Here is a 24,242-nt window from a genome sequence, read left to right on the forward strand (position 1 = left end):
CAGAAAGTAAAAGAGAGTGGACCCCAATCAAAGACAGTACAAAAAAGAAAGCTACAAACCAGTATCCTATATGAATACAGATGCTAAAATCCTTTCCAAAATGTCAGTAAACAGAATTTAGCAGTTTAGTTTATTCCAGGGATGCCAGGCTGTTGCATCCTGGATTCGAAAACCAGTCAACATAATCTACTACAGAGAAGAAAAATCACATGATGACATCAACTGATGATGTAACAGAGAATCCAGAAAGTCCCATACAAGTATGGCCAATCAATATTTTACTTCAAAAAAAAAAAAGCAATTAAGTGATTAAGTGGAGGAAGAAGTTTTCAACAGTGTTGGAATAACTGAATATCCATAAACAAAAAATTAAATCTTGACCTATACTTCACACCTTATACAAAAATTATTTGAAATTCTAAAGTGTGTGCTCAGTCACATCCGACTCTGTGTGACCCCACCGACTGTAGCCCGCCAGGCTTCTCTGTCCATGGGATTTCCCAGGCAAGAATACTGGAGTGGGTTGCCATTTCCTCCTCCAGGGGACCTTCCTGATATTCAAGGATCGAATCCTCGTCTCCTGCATTGGCAGGCAGATTCTTTACCACCAAGCCACCTGGGAATCCCTAACTCAAATGGATCATAGATTTAAATGCTATATGTAAACATATAAAAGTTTTAGAAGATATTTGAGACCTAGGACTTAGTGAAGAGTTCTCAGACATAACACCAAAAGCATGACACATAAAAGAAAAAACTGGACTGCATCAGAATTAAGACTTTTGCTCTGTGAAACCTTTTAAAGGGATGAAAAGACAAGTTGGTAAGGACTTGTATCTAGAGCATATAAAGAACTCTTGTGACTCAACAATATAAAAGGAAACAATCCATTTAGAAAATGCACAAAAGATGGAAGGATACATCTCACCTAAGGGGATGTTTGGATGGTAAATAAGTACATGAAAAAGCATTCAAGGTCAACACTCATAAGGAAACACAAAGACCACAGTGAGATACCACGACCCATCTATTAGACCAGGTAAATTTAAAAACAGTAACAAAACCAAATGCTGGCAAGGATGTGAACAACCTATGTCTCTGATATTTTGTTAGTGGTAATATAAAATGGTACAGCCACTTTAGAAATGTCTGGCATTTAGTTTGGCAATAACTAAATGGAAAACGGTTTGGCAGCTTCTTAAAAACATACAACTTACCATACAACGCTGCAATTGTATGGTAAGCATACAATTGTATGGTAAGCATACAATCCCAAGCATTTTGCCCAGAGAAACAAAAACTAAAGTCTAAGACAAAAACCTGTATAACAAATGTTTATAGCATTTGGGGTGGGGGTGGGGGTAGGGGGTAACAGTCCTAAATTGGAGACAATCTTGCTGTTGCTGCTGTTTAGTCACTAAGTCGTGTCCAACTCTTTGTAAACCCATGGACTATAACCCACCAGGCTCCTCTGTCCATGGGATTTCCCAGCCAAGAATACTGAAGTGGGTTGCCATTTCCTTCTCCAGGGGAGCTTCTTGACCCAGGAATGGAACCAGCATCTCCTGCACTGCAGGTGGATTCTTTATCTCTGAGCCACCAGAGAAGACCTATTTTAGCACGAAAGTTCCTAATACCCTCTGAGATTAGCTGTCAAAATTTACTGATTTTCATCAGTTCAGTTCAGTCGCTCAGTCATGTCCAACTCCTTGCAACCCCATGGACTACTGATTTTCATAAACAAAAGCAAAACTGTAGTGCTTTATATACAAACTTAAAATATTTCAGGTTTCACTATGTATCATGTTGTTTAAGACTGCTTGCTTTTGAACCTAAAGATCAATTACTTCTTTGTGGTTTAAAATTCAAACAATGCTATAATGGACAGCAGGGAGATGAATCCAGTCAATCCTAAAGGAAATCAACACTGTGTATTCATTAGAAGGACTGATGCTGAAGCTGAAGCTGTAATACTTTGGCCACTTGATGCAAAGAGCCAACTCATTGGAAAAGACCCTGATGCTGGGAAAGACTGAGGACAGGAAGAGAAGGGGGAGACAGAGGATGAGATAGCATCACCAACTCAATCGACAGGAGTTTGAGCAGACTCCAGGAGATAGTGAAGGACACGGAAGCCTGCAGTGCTGCAGTTCAAGGGGTCGCAAAGAATCAGACACAACTTAGCAACTGAACAACAACAACAATGCTATGAAATAAATACTTTAATCAATAAAGCCAATTTTTAACAAGTCTGATCTGATTTAATAACTTATTGTGTTTGATTTTCTTAAGTCATTTATTATTAAAGATGAGTAGGGGAATAAGATACTTTCTTGACTGAAAAGAGAGTCTTATTGGTATCAGGACTCTCCATTTATCTACTGCAGTTAAGAGCTATCTCAAAATGAAATTTGAGTATTTTTTCAATAAATGAATGAATGTATGTCTAAAATTTCTTAGTAGTAGGATACAGTCCATGGGTCGCAAAGAGTCGGACACGAGACTGAGCGACTTCACTTCATACAAACACTCAAACCATTAAAGCAAACCTGGATATCTACAAGAAAGGCACTTAACTAGATTAAGCTTACAAAAAAATTTTAAAAATAAAGTAATATTTAACATGAGCAAATGATACCAAGGCTGTCAGGGGGAAGAAAAAAAAGCCAATAGACAAAACAAAACATCAAATTAGATCCCTCAAAAACCTTAACAAAAGGCTGAGCTGAGTGAAGGCAAGTTACACACAACCATCTCTCCCCACTGTGAATTCTGTGATCCTCTGAATGTCAAAATAATAATGACCTGCTGGGTTAAGTTACGAACCATGTTTAACACAAACACAGGTATGCTTATCTAGGAAGAAAGACTGCAGGGAGCTCCTCTTTTTAGGCCCAGAGTCACCAGCCACAATCCAGCTTATCCCAGGATTCTACAGCTTTTCTTTCTCAAGACATGCAACTGTACTTCAGGGTTTTATTTTTAATCTCAAACAACAGTAGGAGTGCAAAGGTCAATGAACAGAGGTAATGGCTATAGCAACATTTTCCAGTTTCCAAAATCTTTTATGCAAACAAATTAGAGAAAGCACAACTCATGTCCTTTGTAAAAGATGCAGAGATTTTACGTGTCTATCTATTCATTTCTAACTGTTCTCACAATTTAGAAGCCAAAATGGAATGGGCAATAAGCTCAATACGTGAAAACAATTAGCAAGGAAAACGCATGCAGTACTCACTTATTCTTCTGTCACCTTTGCTTGGGAAAACAGTTAAGATTTCCAGCAATTTGTTCCTGCAAACCATCTTAATGTCACCTTAGCATCTTCTCCTTAATTATGACCAGTTAAAAGTGGTGCATCTCCTCCCAGTTTTATTAAGTTGTATTTGAGAAATAAAAATTAAAATTGTATATACAGTTGCCCTAAAACAAAGCGGGATTAGGGGTACCAACCCTCTGCACAGTCAAAAGTACAAGTATTGATTATAATTGTCCCTTTGTATACGTGGTTCCCCTGTACCCAAGGTTCTGTATCTTATTAGTTCTGTATTTATTTGTGTTCTGTTCATTCTGATTCAACTAACCTTGTATAGTGCAGTACTGCACTATTAACTGCTGAAAAAAACCCATATATAAGTAGACACTCCTAGTTCAAATTTGAGTTGTTAAGGGTCAACTGCACTTAATGTATATAACACAAAGTTTTGATATATGCATACATTGTGTAAGGATTACCACAATCAGCCACTTGACACATTCATCAAAAACAGTGTTTTTTAATACAGAAAAAAAAAACAACCCTTTTATTTATAGGAACAATAATCTAGCTGCTCCTTAGCATTGTTTGTGGATGGTCTTTCCAACCTGACAGTGAACTCCTCAAGGGTGGGAACTGAACCAGAGCCCAGACACCACATGCCCTGGGCTTTGAGGATACACAGACATATGATTTGCAGCACCGGGTAGGCTCTGAGTAAATGTCTGTGGTTCATGCTGCTGATCCTAACCTCATACTCTTCAGAGACAAGCAACAGAGACCTATCTTCAGAGCAGCTACCCGACTTTCATCAGCTCTCTCATTAATTAGTACCACATGTTGATTACTCAATGTCTGAATTCTCAAATCATTTTTGGATTGTTTTCTTTCATTTCTGAATGTGTAATAAATGTTAAAATTAATCAGGTCACAACAGCTTTAAATTGGGCTTTGGGGGTTGATCCACTTTTAGAACGAGAGTGGTATCCGAAATCTTCGTCAAACTCCCGTCAATTAACCACAATAAAACAGAGGGAAATGATGTTAATGCAAACAACCTATCAAAAATGCCTCTGGCTCATTTGGAATGAAAGGCTCTGTCTCCTGCCTCACATTCTGGACGCATCTATGTCTGCATCTCCAGAGAGGCCGAGAATTCCAGAGACAAGTAGAGAATACCCATGCTCCAGATTTTTTAGAACCTGCAAAGTTAAAGCGATGATGTGGCTGGAGAGAGGAATTTGGGCCCAAACCCAACGGTGACTCACAGCCAAAGTCAGCTGCTTGACCAGAATTTAGATTCTTTGGAGAAAGCCACGAGCTACAGGCTGCTCTGTTGCTGCTCAAAAGCTTGGTTACGGAGTCCCATCATCACCTGTCTCTTTTAATTCTGTTACCTCTGGATACCAGACTAGAACACGCAACTACTTACACAAAGCAAGCTCCCCTCTCCGAGGTGACAAACAAAAAGTATGGAACGGAATAAGCTTTGCCACATGTCTTCCGGTATACTACCCTCTTGCTCTAAGGAAAAATATTTTCTTTTAACCTCTTATAGCTACCCAGGTTCTGGTGTTTTTGCTTTAACCTTTATGAGGCTCTTCCAGCCCTTTTTTGTGCCACCCATCCAGTCCCATGCACTTCAGACCTTCTGCTGGGTTTGCACTAGCTCACATTTGCTCAGGATGGAATCCATTTGTTACCTGCTAACTCAAATCTCCCCAAATGATCTAATGCTCCAGGTTTTTTTTTTTTTTTTTCATTTCATTGCACTGAAAATGCCTACTTTGAAGCAAAATGTTTTAACAATGAAAAGGTGGAGGGGCTACTGTAATAAAAACATTAAAACTCCTTTCTTGTCATCACATAAGCAAGCTAACCAGCAGCCAGTTACCACAAAATATTACCATCAAGACATAAAACCTATGGACAACAAGAGCGTAAGAAGAGACTCTGCTTTGTTCCAGGACATTCCTGGGTCTTTTTCCTGTGAGCCCCACAACCCTAGCTTCTGACATGGACACCAAGTCTTGTCTTCATGTTGCTCAGCTACACAGTCACAAGTCCCTAAAAGCTGAGACTTTCTAAAGTTAATTTCAATTTCTTAAAAGTTTAAAATAAATTTTTAAGAGCTCTTCCTATAACCTAAGTATTTCTTCATAAGTCTTGAATCAGTTACACATTTAAATAGTTACGAAAGAAATGGCTACAGCTTGCCATTTAAGGCCAGGACTATCTCCCAAAGCAAATTCTAGCACTAGTTCCAAATTCAGAAATAAACTAAACGGTTGGTCACCTTCTGCTTTTACTTGCCTTCTTGAATGCACTTTTAAGTGCTTCAGAAAACATGTTCAAAAATTCTAATTTTTAAAATGACAATATAATATGGTGACTAACTGCATTGCAAACAGCCTTTGTTTTAACAAAGGATTCACAAAACGAATTTAATACTCGGGTGTCTTTTAAAAGAGACATTATAAAAAGATCAATTTATAATCACTAAACTCCATGAGACTTTTTCTGAAAACATTATTCATTATTTTAAAGGACAAGGATATCACAAATTAAGGACAACAGTTCAAATATACTTACTAACATTTAGTCAGTATATCATAGTATCATATCTAATTCTCTCCCTCCTCATACCCTCTAACTTTACTGACCTGGAAAATTTTCCTTTGCTGGAATTGCCTGATATTACATTATCCTCAATGGTAAAAAAATGAAAGCATTTCCCCTAAAGTCAGGAACAAGACAAGGGTACCTGCTTTCACCACTACTATTCAACATAGTTTTGGAAGTTTTGGCCACAGCAATCAGAGCAGAAAAAGAAATAAAAGGAATCCAGATTGGAAAAGAAGAAATAAAACTCTCACAGTTTGCAGATGACATGATCCTCTACATAGAAAACCCTAAAGACTCCACCAGAAAATTACTAGAGCTAATCAATGAATATAGTAAAGTGGCAGGATATAGAAGCAACACACAGAAATCCCTTGCATTCCTATACACTAATAATGAGAAAATAGAAAGAGAAATTAAGGAAACAATTTCATTCACCATTGCAATGAAAAGAATAAAATACTTAGGAATATATCTACCTAAAGAAACAAAAGACCTATATATAGAAAACTATAAAACATTGGTGAAAGAAATCAAAGAGGACACTAATAGATGGAGAAATATATCGTGTTCATGGATTGGAAGAATCAATATAGGGAAAATGAGTATACTACCCAAAGCAATCTATAGATTCAATGCAATCCCTATCAAGCTACCAACGGGATTTTTCACAGAGCTAGAACAAATAATTTCACAATTGGTATGGAAATACAAAAAAACCTCGAATAGCCAAAGCAATCTTGAGAAAGAAGCATGGAACTGGAGGAATCAATCTGGCTGACTTCAGGCTCTACTACAAAGCCACAGTCATCAAGACAGTATGGTACTGGCACAAAGACAGAAATACAGATCAATGGAACAAAATAGAAAGCCCAGAGATAAATCCACACACCTATGGGCACCTTATCTTTGACAAAGGAGACAAGAATATACAATGGATTAAAGACAATCTCTTTAACAAGTGGTGCTGGGAAAACTGGTCAACCACTTGTAAAAGAATGAAACTAGAACATTTTCTAACACAAAAATAAACTCAAAATGGATAAAAGATCTAAACGTAAGATCAGAAACTGTAAAACTCCTAGAGGAGAACATAGGCAAAACACTCTTCAACATAAATCACAGCAGGATCCTCTATGACCCACCTCCCAGAATATTGGAAATAAAAGCAAAAATAAATGGGACCTAATTAAAATTAAAAGCTTCTGCACAACAAAGGAAACTACAAGCAAGGTGAAAAGACAGCCTTCAGAATGGGAGAAAATAATAGCAAATGAAGCAACTGACAAGAATTAATCTCAAAAATATACAAGCAACTCCTGCAGCTCAATTCCAGAAAAATAAATGACCCAATCAAAAAATGGGCCAACAAACTAAACAGACATTTCTCCAAAGAAGACATACAGATGGCTAACAACCACATGAAAAGATGCTCAACATCACTCATTATCAGAGAAATGCAAATCAAAACCACAATGAGGTACCATTTCACTCCAGTCAGAATGGCTGCGATCCAAAAGTCTACAAGCAATAAATGCTGGAGAAGGTATGGAGAAAAGGGAACCCTCTTACACTGTTGGTGGGAATGCAAACTAGTACAGCCACCACGGAGAACAGTGTGGAGATTCCTTAAAAAACTGGAAATAGAACTGCCATTCGACCCAGCAATCCCACTGCTGGGCATACACACTGAGGAAACCACAACTGAAAGAGACACGTGTACCCCAATGTTCATCACGGCACTGTTCATAATAGCCAGGACATGGAAGCAACCTAGATGCCCATCAGCAGATGAATGGATAAGAAAGCTGAGGTACATATACACAATGGAGTATTACTCAGCTGTTAAAAAGAATACATTTGAATCAGTTCTAATGAGGTGGATGAAACTGGAGCCTATTATACAGAATGAAGTAAGCCACAAAGAAAAACACCAATACAGTATACTAATGCAAATACACGGAATTTAGAAAGATTGTAATGATAACCCTGTATGCGAGACAGCAAAAGAGACAGTCTTTTGGACTCTGTGGGAGAGGGCAAGGGTGGGATGATTTGGGAGAATGGTATTGAAACATGTATAATATCATATGTGAAACTAATCGCCAGTCCAGGTTCGATGCATAATACAGGATGCTCGGGGCTGGTGCACTGGGATGACCCAGAGGGATGGTATGGGGAGGGAGGTGAGAGGGGGGTTCAGGATGGGGAAGTACACCTGTGGCGTACATGTTGATGTATGGCAAAACCAATACAATATTGTAAAGTAATTAGCCTCCAATTAAAATAAATAAATTTTTAAAATAAATAAAATGAAGATCAAAGTTTCCATAAGAGCAATAATTTGCTCTGCATTGTTAAGGCTGGTATAGATGGCAGGTGAGAAAAATGCAAATGAGAAAGTTTAAACTGCATAAGCCCTTTGGAGTACTTTCATTACATTCTTTCATAAGCATTGTCACACTTCACCACCTACTCTTTGGAAGAGAGAAAGATTTTCTTTAAGAAGAGAATTTAACTTAGATTTGTGAAATCAGAACTCAAGAGTTCTTGACACTAAGGCTCAGACTGCATTAAATGACTCTGCTGTGGTCTGCAAAGAAATTATCTATGCAACTTGAGACTGAGTGAGCTAGAAAGGAATTAAGAGAAGAAAACACAAATTATCCTTATTTAACTTTTCTCTAGCATATTCAAATAATAGCTATTTAGAGTAAAATATTTTTTAACAAGCATCTTTGTGTAATAGAGTCACCATGCATAGTATTTCAGTCCAGAGTCTGTCCAAGGAGACACATCTGCAGAAACCGGCCATTTGGAAGACAAAGACAGTTACACTGAAAATAAAAGTGGAGAGTTGTTTTAAAAATAAGGAATATGACTGTGTGGTTTGCTAGATCATACATGATAAAACAATGATATTATTGTGTGATACCATAGAATAGAATTTTGTTTAGCTCTAGCCAGTTTTCAGTTAAGTAGCTAGCTAGTTAGGGACAGAATCTTTGGAGTATTGGATCGATGTAATTACAAAATTAGACCCCAGGAAAATATAAAAATATTAAAATCTTGACCATGATTGACAGAAGACTCCTTTAAAGGAATATAAAAATCTGTGCTGCAGTCCTAAGTCTAAATGTATTGTTACAGAGGCGATGGGGAAAGAACCAGACACTTATCAATAAACAATCGACATTTCCTACCCAAAGCCCACGTATGTGCACGAACCTAAGAGTAAAAGATGAAATGAAAACATGAGAAACATCGGTATTTAAGTTATTATCACTAGAATTAAGAAACAGAGAAGAGGCCTGTTAGCAACAAACAAGCAAAGCCCAGAGAGGTACAACTACAATGAAATAAAGTGGCTCTAAATGTGTACTTTTTCCCCCCTTGCCTATGTAGTCCTTGGCTGAGCCAGAACTTTCCTCGGGCTTTCAATGAGCGAGTACATTATTTCCAATAGTTGAATTTCATCAGCCAGACCCCAAATATCCAATCCGGAAGCCGTCCACTGAAGCTATCGAGGGTAGTAACTGGTCACTCAAATATGGCATCTCAAGAGAGTAACTGGGTTGTGTGAGCACATTCCTTGGTCTGACCCCAGGTCTTAGGGCCACGGGCTGGGTGTACCCACCATGGACAATCTCCAGCACTTGGTAGAGGCCTCTAATGAACCACAGCAGTGAGGCGTGAAGTCAGTCATCTGTACAAGTCTTTTCAGCGACAGGAATATTCTAATATATGCTCTTCATCCCGACCCCTTTCTACCTCTAACCAGCTGTTTGCCTCATGAATGCAGGTTTAAAGAAAAGAACAAGACAGGCATTGTGAGGATGAAGGAAGATGATACGTGTTAAGGGTTTAGCACAGGGCTTGGACTGAGAAATATGAGTTACACGAGTCTCAGCTACCATTACTGCGTACACCAAAATAGAACTGGTGGCGAGATGGAGTGAGATGCTAGGCCCCCTCATCTTTTGGTTCTCCCAGACTAGTGTGTTTCAAATCGTGAGTGGCATTTACGGTTACGGAATCAATGTAATGGACTGTGAACAGCATTTCCTAGAGAGTGAAAAAAACTACAACAAATTTAAAATGTGGGACTTCCCTGGCTGTCCAATGGTTAAGACTTCGCCTTCAAATGCAGGGGTATGGGTCTGATCCCTGGTCAGGGAGCTGGGATCCCACATGCCTCATGGCTAAAGGACCAAAACATAGAACAGAAGCAGTATTATAACAAAGTCAATAAAGATTTAAAAAACTTAAAAACAAAATGCTACGGAGCATCAAATGAGAAAGGATGCATATTGTTCAGCATATTTTTGTTTCAGCTGTATGTGTGTGTAAGAGAGACAGACACAGACACAGAAGGCAAGCAGGTAGGTATTCAAGGAAACGTGTATTACGTCACCATGTAAAGGGACATTTCTAACAGTGGCCTAGAGTGCATGCACGTGTGCATGCTCAGCTGCGTCTGATTCTTTGCGATCTCAGGGCTGTAGCCCATCAGGCTCCTCTGTCCATGGGATTCTCCAGGCAAGAATACTGGAGTGGATTGCCATTTCCTTCTCCAAGGGATCTTCTCAACCCAGGGATCAAACCTGCATGTCCTGTGTTGGCAGGTGGATTCTTTACGGATGAGCCATCTGAGTAAGTTGACTATCTGAAACTGCTTGGCTGCACTTAAAACTACAGTGGAATTTCAGTATTCTGATCACAACAGTGAGGAAGATTTAGGCTGGTACCTCCCGACACCTCTACCGGATGTCTACAAACACCTTTAATTCATCCGGTCCAAAGTAAAACCCATTATTCTTTTCCTTCTCTGAAAAATCTGCTCATCTTCATGCTTCTCACTTCAGAAATGAAGTCAACATGAACCCAGTTCCTGTCAGAACCCATAACTCTCTTGACAACTTTCTCTCCTCCCCATTATCATCAACAATGAACCAGCCAGTCCTGTACATCCTACTTTTGAAGAGCTTTGCTAGTCTCTCTCTCCCTATTACCAACCATTCCCACCCTCTCTCAGCCACCAACATCTGCTTAGTGCTGTATGCAAAACCATTCTAGTTGGTCTTCCTACCTCCAATCTTCACCAAGTCCCATTCATTCTCCACTTGTGAAGTAGAAATGACACTCTGTTAATGTCACTCAGGGCTGAAAACCCTTTCATGGCCTTCCAGTGTTTTCAGGAGAAAAAGCTGAACTCCGGATAATGATTCACAAAGTCCTGCACTGACCAGCTGCCTCTCCTTGCTCCAAGCCCATGGCCACTCTCAACTCTAGCAGTGCCCTCTGCTCCTCAGATCTTCTAAATATGCTCTTCTTTGCCTAGAGCTCTTGGATTCTGTTCCTTTTAAAATTCTAACTTAGATCACTTCATCAATTAGTGTTTCATCTCCCACACCCTGTCCAAATCGGAGCTGAGGACCCTGCTGTGTGAACTAACTGCATCATCCACTACCCCCAATATACTACTTTTTTCATTTTACTGAAACAGCTGCAGTATCCCTTGCTAAATTCCTGAAGGCCGGGATGAGTCATTTACACCATCATAAAGCACAATACCGGACTCAATACTTGTTTGTGGTCCTTACTCTCTCTGCTCCAATGCACCTGACATGTTCAGCTGACATCAGAGACCTGTCACCTCCTTCCGCACCTTTCGGTGGCCTACACTAGACATCTCTTGGGATTGCCTCTTACAGCCCTTGGCCTCACCTGACTCACACTACAACTGTGGCGTGCAGTGCCATGAAGGACAAAAGGTCTGTCTCTCTCGCTTTCTGCCTTTCAGAGACAGCAGCCTGTTGGGCCGCAGGAGGCCGCTCTGTATTTGTACAAGTACAAACTGAAAGTGCAGAGGTGTTAACACCCAATGAGACAACCATCGGCCAGGGGACAGGCCTCAATCCCTCAGGTGGCCAACTCTGAGACACGCACCAGAAGGGCACTCAGAAGGACTGACCTCCAGTCCTAAAAGTGGTAGCTCACACAGTAACAGGGCCTTCTAGCCTTTCCCTCCTTCCCTAGTTCACTCTCTCTAGTCCTCTACTCCCGTTCTCTAAGACAATTTCTCAAATGAATCATCTGAGGGCAAACCCATGTGTCAGATCTGCTTGTGGAAAGAAATCAGACTAAGACAGTCTCTCGCTATAGCATTGGAAGCGCTCCGATTTTTATTCCTGTTTTCTTATTTTGCTAGGAGGTAGGTAACTTTATTCTTTCCCTATGTGTCAAAACTGTCTTCCCCATTTTCAGCAAATTTTATTTTATTATTGGTGAACACCCCACAGAAGCATGAACAAGTCAATTCTGCTCTAAATGAGGTCTATTTCAGATGAATGGCAGCTAGGAAAATACATTTCTTACAAGAACAGGAATTCTACCCCAGTTTCCATGTTTACATTAAAAACATTTTGCCAGCATCACATGAAAGAACATTCATAAAATAAACAGACCTCCTCATACCTTCATGTTACAGCTTGCTTATTTTTCTGCAAAGAGAATGTATATTAAACATCCACAAAACAGAATCTAAACAGTTTAAAAGTACCTTGCAGGCAAATGCAGCGACTCCTTCTCACACTGAAGTTGGGTATGAGTGATTTCAGAAATTCAGGCTGCCACACTTGCCATTTGCGTCAGTTTCTCCAATAGCCAAGAGGCACTGGATTGAATATCACATGATACAGGCTCCACAATACAGAGTATTTACCGATAATTCACAAGGCAGGGAGATGTTCAGTCAACTGCAAATGATTTTAGGGCTGATGACATTCTGGGATATCATTATTTGCCCTTTCTTTACTTATTTAACCTTTAAGCATTCCATTAACTGTCAGAGATTACTAAATTTACTGGCTAAGCAAAGTTTTTAAATTCTCTCCTTTCATTGCTGCTTTCCAACATCAAACAAAGTTTAAAAATTTGTTTTTAAATTTGTTTACAACCAGAATGTATGGAGATTGAGAATGCTTAAATCATTTCAATGATTTGGAGTAGTAAAAAGTTTTCACTTTTATTACAATAAAATATCTTTGTAGTTACATGTCTTCTCCAAATTTTCTAAAGTACCTAGATGAGAGTATTAAAAGAACTCTATTATCACCAATGACAATAAACTTATTTTTATATAAAAGCACCTGATATCAACGTCTTCCAACTCTGATATGTGTGTATACTCTCCATGTATAACATATCTAATGCCTAGAATTAAGATGCCACAAAGCTCCCTAACAGCTAGAAACAAGCCTCCTTGACACTCCTCGGCTTTGTCAGCTATTAGAGGGCACAGACTGAATCCCATTTCCTCTGTTAAGATCCACATTTTTACACATTTTAATGTTTCTGAAACCCAAATGCATCTTATAATTCATGGAGTCACAGTCTAATTGGCAACATTGTTTCTCAGTGGTATCTAAAATAAAGGACTAAAACTTGACAATGTCTCATACTCAACAGAATATCACAGTTCATTCAGCATTTGAACAGCAGGTATGGGCTTTATTTTTATTCTTTAACTGACATTTTGGACAATCCCTTCATGATACAAAAAATGTCAGTCTTCACTCAAACAATAAACAAAATAGCATAGCAAGGTGTCACACATTAGAACCAGGCCTCACTAGCATTTACAGACATATTCTGAAGTATCATGATATTTTTAAGCCTTTTAGAATTATACTGAAATAATTTTTGTTATAGAATTATATATTGAAAACTGGGTGACTGTCAAAAGGATTATTTAAAAAATTATTTCTATTACATAAGCAGAAAGAAAGAAATCAGAGAAATACTTCCTTAATAGCTAAATGGAAATCTTAAGTCTGCTTTTCAAACCTTTTCAGACGTATTTCAGTTTCCCTCTGGCCAAGGCTCTAACAATTATCAGTCACTGACTTGGTGCTCACACATACATGCCTTATTGAGTAAAGACTGGCTGGTAAAAATTTGTAAAACAGTATTTAAAAAATTTCTCTGTAAAACTGGCTTTTAAAAAACATTCTTAAAAATGAGAACAGTAATTTACAACTGTTGAATTTTACCTTAATGAGTCTTAGCTTCACATTTTAATAGAAAATGCAAATATTAAAACACTATAATACTTTACTCTTATGCATAAATATTGTAGGAAAGACTTGTTTTGCTCCTTAGGGTCCTCATTAAAAGATCATGCAAAAAAATAAATAAATAAATAAAAGATCATGCAAACTAGGGAAATGTAGCTTCTAATTTTTAAATCAGCAGTCATGTTAGTGCTATACTACATTTGAATAAAGAAGGCATATCTCTGAAAAGGAGTTAAGTGGGAAAATACACTAATAATAAAGTGATATCTTTAAGTGGAAAGGAATAAACTGAAAAAAATTAAGAAACCGTAACTTTCTACATTTTCCATATCAAAACACATTCCGCAGATTCACCAAATATAAGAGCCAAATTTCCAAACATATTTTCTTGGTTTGATGCCTGATTTCTTTATGGGGCTTCCCTGGTGGCTAAGACAATAAAGAATCTTCCGGCAATACAGGAGACCCAGGTTTGATCCCCAGGTCGGGAAGAACCCCTGGGGAAGGGAATGGCTACCCATTCCAGTATACTTGCCTACAGAATTCCATGGACAGAGAAGCCTGACAGGCTACAGTCCACGGGGTCACAAAGAATCGGACACAACTGAGTGACTAACACATGGCTGCTTACATGGTTCTTTATGACATATAGTAAGCCACAATAAATTCTATCTTCAGCTGGCTATATCTAACAGCACCGTCTTTACTGGCAACAAAGAATTTATGCTTATTAAGTACCCAACAGGGATTTCCCTTGTGGCTTAGCTGGTAAAGAATCCACCTACAATGCAGGAGACCTGGGTTTGATCCCTGGGCTGGGAAGATCCCCTGGAGAAGGGAAAGGCTACTCACTCCAGTATTCTGGCCTGGAGAATTCCATGGACTGTATAGTCCATACGGGGTCACAAAGAGTCAGATATGACTGAGCGACTTTCACTTTCACTTTTTCAAGTATCCAACAATCAACATTATTCATGTTGCAACTTCAAATGGGTAGGTCAACATCAAATCAGGACTTGAAAAAATTTTTACCCAGAGGAGAATTAAAAGAGTAACAACTTAATCCCAAATCTAAAATGATTTAGAAAGCCACTGTCTCCTTAACTATAAGTTATCACTGAGGCACATTTTTAGGGACCCCAGGAAGTTTCAGTACATTTGCTTTCTCACAGGCATTGTTTCTCAGTGATTAGGATGACATTATGGCTGAGGTATATCCTCTTTTGAGGGACCATAAGCACAACATTCAGGCTGTGATATCAGGCTTGGAGGAACCAAGCAAGCTGGTATGAGCCACAGCTCTTTCTGAACCTGGCTACTTCACACACAAAGACAGTCAGAGTGGGACTTGCTTTTTCCTATGGGCATACATGACAGAAACTCCAGAGGTATAGAAAAAGTGCCAGGGAAAAGGGGGGATGGAGTAAAGACAGAAAAGAGACAAATGAAACAAATAAGACTTGAAGGGACTATCTTTATGGTTTGCTTCAAGATTTCATACAAGTTGAGAATTTAGAATTTTTCATTTTCCATTCATAGTGGCAAATAAAAGGAAATTGATAGAGGAAGATGTTTCCAAGTTATTAGATGAATCAGAGGATAAATGGAAAGAGGCAGGTAGCAGCACTCTTAGACTCTGTTAATGATGGCAAAATTGGTCAGGTTATGAGCTTTCAGAGGAATATATTGTAGATGAATCTTCTCAAAACTCAATAATCGATAAATGACCTACATATTCTTAAGGACACAAAAGAAATGTGGTATTTTCATCCAGTTAGTCATTTGACAGGAAAAATGTCACTATGCAATGTTTTGGACCATCTTGTTTTGCCAAAATGATGTATGATGATACTCTTTAATATTTTTTATTGTTTGTGTGTCAATGTTTGAGTTGAGGTTTACTATGTTAAAATTCTTGTGAACACTTCAAATAAAGTTTTCTAAAAAAAAAAAAAATGAAACAACATAAAATAAAATCTGGAGGCTCAGAGTTTCAGGGGATGGGGATCAAATTAGGAAAAAGCTTCCTGTACTAGTTTAGATTTCTGGCAGCTGCTGGGAAGACTTTAGGTGTCCTAGGAATAACCTGGGTAAATGCATAAAAGCACTAAGTCAGAATTAGGGGCTATTATTTTTTATGGTAAATTTAAATTCGATATCCTAATAATTTACTAGTTACCTTATAGAAAAATTAAGAAATTTCTTGCAAATATTTCAAAACGTGTACAGAAAAAGAGAGTGAAAGCTAATCTGTGATAAAATATATGCTTCTGTAACTGTAAGTGGAAACAGAAATAAAGCTGATTCTAATCAGCATCTCTGAAATACAGAAAGTACTTATATAAATATTACACTGTAACATTTGAATTCAAATTATATTTCTGATTAAAAGACATCATTTTTGTAATAAATAATATCCGAGGGGTCAGTGGTGAAGCATTCAATTATGTTCTGAGCATAAAATAAGGTAACAGGGAAACACAGAGTAGAACAGTGCTTGGGAAAAAGCATATGCTCAATAAAGTTTTAATTTTTTTAATAAATCTGGAACCAAAAGGATTTTACTACCAACAAAAATAGTACTGTCAACTGAGAGGAAAAAAAAGCACAACATCAGAGCTGTGAGTTAAGTTTTATTTGGGGCAAAACAAGGAATACAGCCCAAGACAGTATTTCAAAGAGGTTGGGGGGCGGTCAGTAGTAGGTGTGAGTCTAGTGAAGGGGTATGTACACTCAAGCACGCATCTTGTAGAGGTTTGCTGCTAGTCGCAGCGAGAAGATGTCTCTGTTACTGATTTTAGTGCTTTTCTAGATATGAGGAGATGCAAAAATTGGGCTCCACTGGGATCATAAAAATATTCTCCTAAAAATATCTAACTATCTGAAGGCCTGTTCTACTCATTTTTCACAGAGCACAGAGTGCCTCATTCCTGATCCTGAACTCCTTTCAGGAGTGTTGAAAGTCAGTGGCTACAGAATTTTGTAACTTAATCCTTGTAGAGGCAGTTGGCAAATGCCAATTTTCAGTTGGCAGTACAATACTCTGCAACATTAAGAATCAAATCAAATCACAGCTTATCATGGTTCTCAAACAGACTCCAAACCACCTGGTTTACCCTTTCAGTGATGCTTGTGAAGTGTCTGTATTAGATACTGTCTATCACGAAAGCAGTGGCATCTGTTTGGTGAATCATCAACCATATTAGTGGTCAAGCAGTTTTTACTAAAAGTAAGAAGCAACACAAAGTATTACGAATAACTACAAAAGTGTGAAGCATGATTTTTTTAAAAAATACAAATAGCTAAGTACACACACACAAAAAGATCAGAAGATCATTAAAAAATTAACAATGATTGTTGTTATACTATGGATCATTTTATTTTCCTTCTTAGTAGTGGTTTTATACTAGTGTTTCCAATAAACATTTTTAAAAGTAAGTTAATCCAAAAAAGTAACAGGTAACTGTGATGCAAAAATTTTCAGGTCTATACATATCCAACTATTAATTTAAAAAACAATTTACCACGTTTACTTAAAAATCATTTGAGGAACTTTGGAAATCCCTTGTTTAGAGGAGACAGAGATCTATTTATGAACAAAAGAACCTCTTTAAAATTTTCCAAGTTACTTTACTTTGCCAGCCCCTCCCCCCATGGTACTGTAAAGCAGTGAATACAATAGGTTTTTTATCAACGTGCAGGCTTCTTAGCTGAGCAAATAACCATAGAACCCAAATCCCCAAAATGTGCGGGGTTGGAGGAGGGTGGGTTGAGGGCAGGGAAGAACAGAATTTCCAGACATTCTCAGCAATTCAGAGTTGTGGAAATGCAATTTTTCTTGCAAGTAGCCACTGATGCACTTGTAGCCAAAGACTGTCTCACAAACACCCATGGTGATCAGCTGTGCCTTTTGCAGAGAACTTTACTGAAACAGCTCAAAGGAGGAACAAGATCTTAGTGAAAAAAGCACCATGCCGACTAACAATATTGCCCATGTTAAGCTCTGTATTTTCTGAGTCAAGGTTTGGGTCATGTAAAAGTAAAGCTGGCCCCAGAGAAGAGAGCAGTTTTTCACAGACTGCCATTTAAATCTCAAATGACCATGTTTCACAGCATGCTCAATACATTCCAGCATGTAACTGCATTTTAATTTCCTAAAACCACAGGTTATAAGTCTGATTTCAAATAGTGTCTGGACTGTGATCTTCAATACTGATAAAATTATACGGTGTTCTTCAGAAAGTCCCAAAGATTCGGCATATGGAAAAGGATCTTCATTTTCTTTGAAGTACAATTATCAAAGAAAATTAACTCTTCAAACTTTTGTGAATGAATCCTAAAGAGTGAATATTAAAAGCTGAAGTTACTACCATAGAAATGTAGCTTAGATTACAGGAAAGGAACATGCTGTATATTCCTCACTCACCAGGTATAGTACACATCACGTGACAAACCCGCATACATGAGACTTTAAATTTTCTTTGCCATGAAATGCTCATCAGTGCTTACTTTGGAAAATGAATTCGAAATATACTGACATGAATGAATCATTATATTTGATTGTCCATTCGGTACACAGAAATCATTCAGTCACCTTTTCAATTTTATAAAACAGAGAGAGGCTGTTGACTACTTTAACCTCCCAAGTATATGTAAGAAGAGAAACAGTCTTTAGAATAGATCAAGAGAGAAAAAGGGAAGGTGAAGTTGTGTCATGAGCTTGGGAGTCACAAGCAATTTAAGATGGTATTATTATTCAGTTGGAAGGAATTTATAAAGACAAATTTTTGCATGTGAACATGAAACAATGCACTACGATGGTCAGCAATTTTCACTACAGGGACTGGCTCTGACCTGCCCTTGAGAAAAGATAAAGGGAAAAATTTTTTATAAGGGGATAGAGTGGTTAAGCACAGTTGACTTTGAACAACATGGGTTTGAACTTCTTGAGTCCACGTATACTCAGAATTTTTTCAATACTGAAGTACGACACAATTCAAGGTTGGTTAAATCCAAGAATGCAGATAGAAAGGACCAAGTCTAAGTTATACGTGGATTTTCAACTGGGTGGAGGGCTGGTGCCTGCCCCTGGGTTGTTCAAGGGTCAACTGTATATGCTTTCCTCTAAAATACTACTGGCTTTTATTTTGAGCCTGATTCCAAAACTAATAGACAAATTCAATACATTTGTTTTTAAGCAACAAATCTATTTCATCAATGAGGTAGAACTTAGAATGAAATTCTGATCAGTAATTTAAGCTGAAGGAACTACAAAGCATTGGTTGCTTCATGAAACTAAACATCTAGAAAACCTGGTGCCTAGCAAATGGGTCCCTCTAGCTGTTCTTCATTGGATTCTAAGGTATCATCATGTGTAAGAAGTGCCCACTCTTAAATTCATAACAGCTTTTTCCAGGAGTTAACAAAATATATGGGCACATAAATCAATTTTTTAAATGAAATTTTTTTAATGAAACCTAACATGTGAATAAAAAAAAAAAGACTGCATTTTTCTCCTTGTCCTCTGTCTTCATATTTAATTCTTCCAATTACTTTCTTCTTTTCCCCTGACCTCTCCATTTCTCTTTCCTTCTTTTTCCCTAAACTTAGACTAGACTACAGGTGGCTAGTGGGAACATGTTTGTATTTTTAAGAAGTAAGCATAGGGCATCTCCTCTGGTGGGCTATGTTGAGAGAAAGGTCAACGAAGCGCACACTGAAATATCTGGGAACTTCAGTCTGGGGGAAGACACAGACAGCAACTGAATGGATCCACCACAGAGCAAGAGAGCATCAGGACCACAGGGAATACACAGCGAGGGTGGGGAGGGCTGTGGGGAGGGAACTGCTGTAAACGGGAGGTGGTACTCAGATGATGGGGAAGTGAACAGACCTCCATGTCTTTTCTGAGAGAGGCTTCAGGGCAAAAAAAGGCAAACGCAGGAGAAGCTGGTGGCTTACACAGGATGAGGCATGTTAATTGGCCTAACAATCACCAACACAACAAGAGGGGGTCTTTGTTCTCAATGTGATTGTTTTAATCCTTATTACAGTCCAATATGAAAGATCTTATTATCATCTTGATTGTGAAGGCCAAGAATCTGGGGCCAGAGAGATGATGAAATTGCTGAAGAATATCCAGTTTACCAGCTGATGATGAAGTTAGGTGAGAAAGCAGGAAGTCTGGCTCCCGAGCTGTACTCTCAGTGACTTTACCTGCTACCAGTGTGCAGTATCCAAAGGAGAATATTAAGGGAGAAAATATGGCTGGGGTTATTCTGGGCAGGAGAAGACGCACCAGAGATGACAAGAAGTCAAGAAAGTGTCATCACAAAACCCATCGGAGCCACCTGGGCCCCTGTGAAACCATTCCACAACTATATTCAGTCCAACTGGTCAATACTTCTATCTTCTTGACACTGGCTAAATAATAGTGAACAATTCATACACACTGTGATAGCGGTCAAAGTAATGGATAATGGTGTCAGCCCTCAAAGCATGTGAAAACCAACCAAAATGGAAGAAGCTGGGTCAGTAAGTAGCACAAGCACAGGAGGCTTCTGCATTTCTTTGCAAAACCATGATTTCACAACGTTTGACTGCTTTGTGTACATGTAGCGTCTCTTATTTTAGAAACACACACGTCTGTGCACAGGCACTCACACACACTCTGTAATGTTTATATCAAAAGTTATTGGACCCCGTCAAGGGCCACAGTCACACATGAGGACCCTGAAACAGATCCAATGATTTCTGGCTGAGCTCCATTTCAAACATACCTGCTTCCGGGTCCTGATTGAAACGGCAGTACTTGGATTTCTCAAGTGAAGGCAGGCATTGCTCAATGGGAACCCAAACATATGTCTCAGGACACAGCAAATCTGATGGTCTGTACTGACCCTAAAGAGAAGTGAAGAAAAAAGGCACTGACATCACTAACACAGTGACTTCCTAGTTGCAAGGCTCCAGAATTCCAGGGAAAGTATTACTCACAAGTTTAAATGAAGTCAACCAGAGACAGCTTTACTGTAAACACTAAACAATCCTATTAGTAATTGTTTTCCTAGCTCAAGAATGCACATTTGAAGGCTCTCAAACTCATGTATCACCCTTTGGGATGCCTGTGTTGACTCAGAAGATCTGAATTTCTACTTTCTTTTGGGATAAAAACATATTCCTGCTTATCTGACTGCTAAGAATACCACTTCCAAATTCAAGTGGACACAAGTGCTAGTTGATAAGTGAAATTTTGTATTTGAGAGCATTCGGATTTATACATGAAATAAATTTATTTTCCAAAGTGGAATTTCACTACCCTTAGTCAAAATTCTTAAATTCATAAGCTCAGCTGATAATATTGATTCCATTCTAATGCACTGAAAAGTACTGTCTGGTCAACATGCTTCCATGAGCAATCTAGACTTATAAATAGACTATACAACAGATACTAAAGAAAAAAAAATCATTCCTCTAAGGGTAGTTTGGTAGCCAATTAATAGAGGATAGTACAAATTATGTGAAATCATTCAGTTAAAATTTTCAGAAATATTAAAGTTAATTAAAATTCCAAACATCTCTTCTCTAAATTTTAACATTCAAAATTCATCACAGAGGTTAAATCTAAACATTGGTTTTCCATTTTTTTTAAACTACAGCCCATAGTAAGAAATACATTTTACATTATAACCTAGTAAACCTATATGAAAATATAAAACTATTAATAGGAACAAATCTTTTACTATATAATGCTTATCCATGTTATGTAATCCTCTATTTTCTATTCATTTTTTAAAAAAATTATGCTCTTGGACCATTTAACCACCAAAACTGCTTTCATAAATAGCAAATGGGTCACAAAATCAGAGTCTGAAAAACACGACCTAGTGCAAACCTCATGACACAGACTACTCCTGTTTAAGGGCGTAGCACTGTTACACAGCTTGAGTCAGAAAGGTGCTCTATAACTTATATTTAAAATGAACACCACGCCCTTCCAGCATTCAAAACATTCAGCAGTCTGTAAGATAATGGAGAAATTATACATAAAATGTACACAAACAGATTAATTACTGCTTTTGAGATGTTGGAAGAGAATTCAAGGAGGATATGGAGTTTTAATGGGGACTTAGATTGACTGGCTAAGTCTGGGACAGGCTGAAAAGGAATGAGAACAATCTAGATGAAGATTACAGCATAAACAAATATAACGCTGGGAAACAGAAACAGCAGAGCACTGCAGAAATAGAAAGGTAGGTCGTGGATCAGCTTCAGAAATCATGTTCTAGACTTTATTCTAGATGAAATGGTAATGCTTGCTGACTAGGACAGAAGGCAGACAGTATGAAGACCAGACTCAGGTCTCTGATTCTGATCTTCCTGCAGTGTTCACGGCACTGCTGATGCCTTACTGCCTCAGAGCAGTAAAGGTCACCCAGACAGGGCAGGTCCAGGTGGACACACTCACCTGATACTAAAATTCATAACACGGGATTATTTAGAAATGAATTAATGATATACTTAGGAAGTATAGTAAAGCCAGTTATTCAATTGATACCTACCTTATCAAAAGTAATGTCATTCTCTCCACCAATTCACAAACACTTTTACTGCGGAGGGACAGTACGATGCAGTGCTGTCCACGTGAACAAATGTGAACACCAGACAGCAGTCTACAGCAGTGCTTCTAGAGCTGCGCCCCTCACCTTTTGGTTATAGACTATTTCGAGAATCTACTGGTGGTAGGGGAGAGCCGAACATATAAGCTAAAGAAATTTTTTAAAAAGGATTAACTTTTCTTGACTTTAGAGTATACAAAGATTCCTTAGAACACAAAAAGCAATAAGTATAAAAGAAAAAACTGATGAACTGGATTGTATCAAAATTATACCATCTTCAAAAACTTATTAATAAATAGGCAAGCCAAAGATTGGAGAAAATATTAATAAAACTTGTATTAGACAACATATTTGTATCCAAAACATACAAAGAATTTAACAAGTCATTAATAGGAACAATCCAAGTTTTTTAAAAGGCAAAAAGACTTAAACCATTTTGCCAAAGATATATGAATGTCTAAGAAACCTAACATCGGTTACCAGAAATGCAACTCAAAACTACAATAAGATACCACTGAATTCCCACTGCAATGGCTCACCACAACTCCCACTACAATATTTAGAAGACCAAGTTCTGGCAAGGTTCTGGATCATCTAGAACTTGAATACTGTTGGTTCAAAGTGGCATAACCATTTGGGATAAAATAAATATTCCTGTAAACACATTATCTCTGCGTATGTCCAGGATAAATCCTTGAACTGGATTGCTGGGTATAAGGGTTTTAGGTTTTACAGCACAAAACGATTTCCCACAGGAGCTGTGTGGATTTATACTGCCACCAGCAATGGTGTGCATGCAAGTGCTGATTTCCCCATATCCTTATCAACAGTGTGCTACTGAAACTTTCCATATCTGCCAAATGAGAAGTGGCATTTCACTGTGGTTTTAATTTGCATTATGAATCATTCCACACGTTTAAAGGAATTGGTATTTCCTTCTCTATAAAGCTGGCTCATTTTGTTGTTAGGTTTACAGACCTACTAATCAAAAAACTCTTTATATATTAAGGAAATTAACCCTTAATTTGTTAACTATGTTGTATTTTCCATGTTTGTCTTTTGACTGTGTGTGCTATGCTCTTCTGTCATGTAGAAATCTAGTAAATGGTCAAATGTTATCATTTTCTTTTAAATGGCATCTGGGTTTTGTAATATAAATAAAAAGGCCTCTATCACTCTAAGACTATAAAAACATTTTCATGATTTTTTTCTAGTACTTTTATGGTTTCACAATTTTACATTTACATTTATGCTCCACCTGGAATTTATTCTGGTGTAAGGTAGAAGACGATTCAACCTAATTTCTTTCAGATGTTTACCAAGTGGCCTCAAGAGCATTTTTTAAACAAGTATCATTTTCCCTGATGATTTAGAATTTAAAACGTCTTTGATAACTTACTAAATTTCCAATTATACTTAAATCTCTTTCTGGACTTTCTACTTATTCTGTTATACTTCTGTCTGTGTACTCATATACCAGTGCCATATAGTTTTAAATATTAAAGTTCTATATTTTAATATAATATCTGGTAGAGATAATCCCCTCTTATTGTTCTTCATTTGCACAGTTTCCTAGTTCTTCTTGCTTAATTATTTTTCCAGGCAATAGTACTGGAGTGGATTGCCATTTCCTTCTCCAGGGGATCTTCCCGACCCAGGGATCGAACTCAG

The 24,242-nt window shown here is 37.9% G+C and overlaps 1 protein-coding gene across 47 annotated transcripts in view; it reads right to left on the reverse strand.

Annotated features, from left to right (window-relative positions):
- Positions 1–24,242, reverse strand: part of ATE1 (arginyltransferase 1) — a 162,632-nt gene that overhangs the window by 20,371 nt on the left and 118,019 nt on the right. For 27 of the 47 annotated variants that reach the window (XR_015155419.1, XR_015155414.1, XR_015155413.1 and 24 more), the window contains one exon: positions 20,736–20,856. The exons of 3 other annotated variants lie outside the window; for them this stretch is intronic. Coding sequence is in view for 35 of the 44 variants with exons in the window: in XM_086377897.1 (XP_086234023.1) it covers positions 20,736–20,856 (121 nt within the window). In the remaining 9 variants the exon portion in view is untranslated. Of the gene's footprint in view, positions 1–17,310; positions 20,176–20,735; positions 20,857–24,242 lie in introns of those variants that run through there. 17 more of the 47 variants (XR_015155415.1, XR_015155421.1, XM_086377919.1 and 14 more) reach the window with 4 other exon arrangements.

The sequence above is a fragment of the Bos grunniens genome, chromosome 26 (assembly GCF_055505025.1).
Source record: "Bos grunniens cultivar Pamir isolate PY7600 chromosome 26, Bosgru_T2T1.0, whole genome shotgun sequence".
Lineage (NCBI taxonomy): Eukaryota > Metazoa > Chordata > Mammalia > Artiodactyla > Bovidae > Bos > Bos grunniens.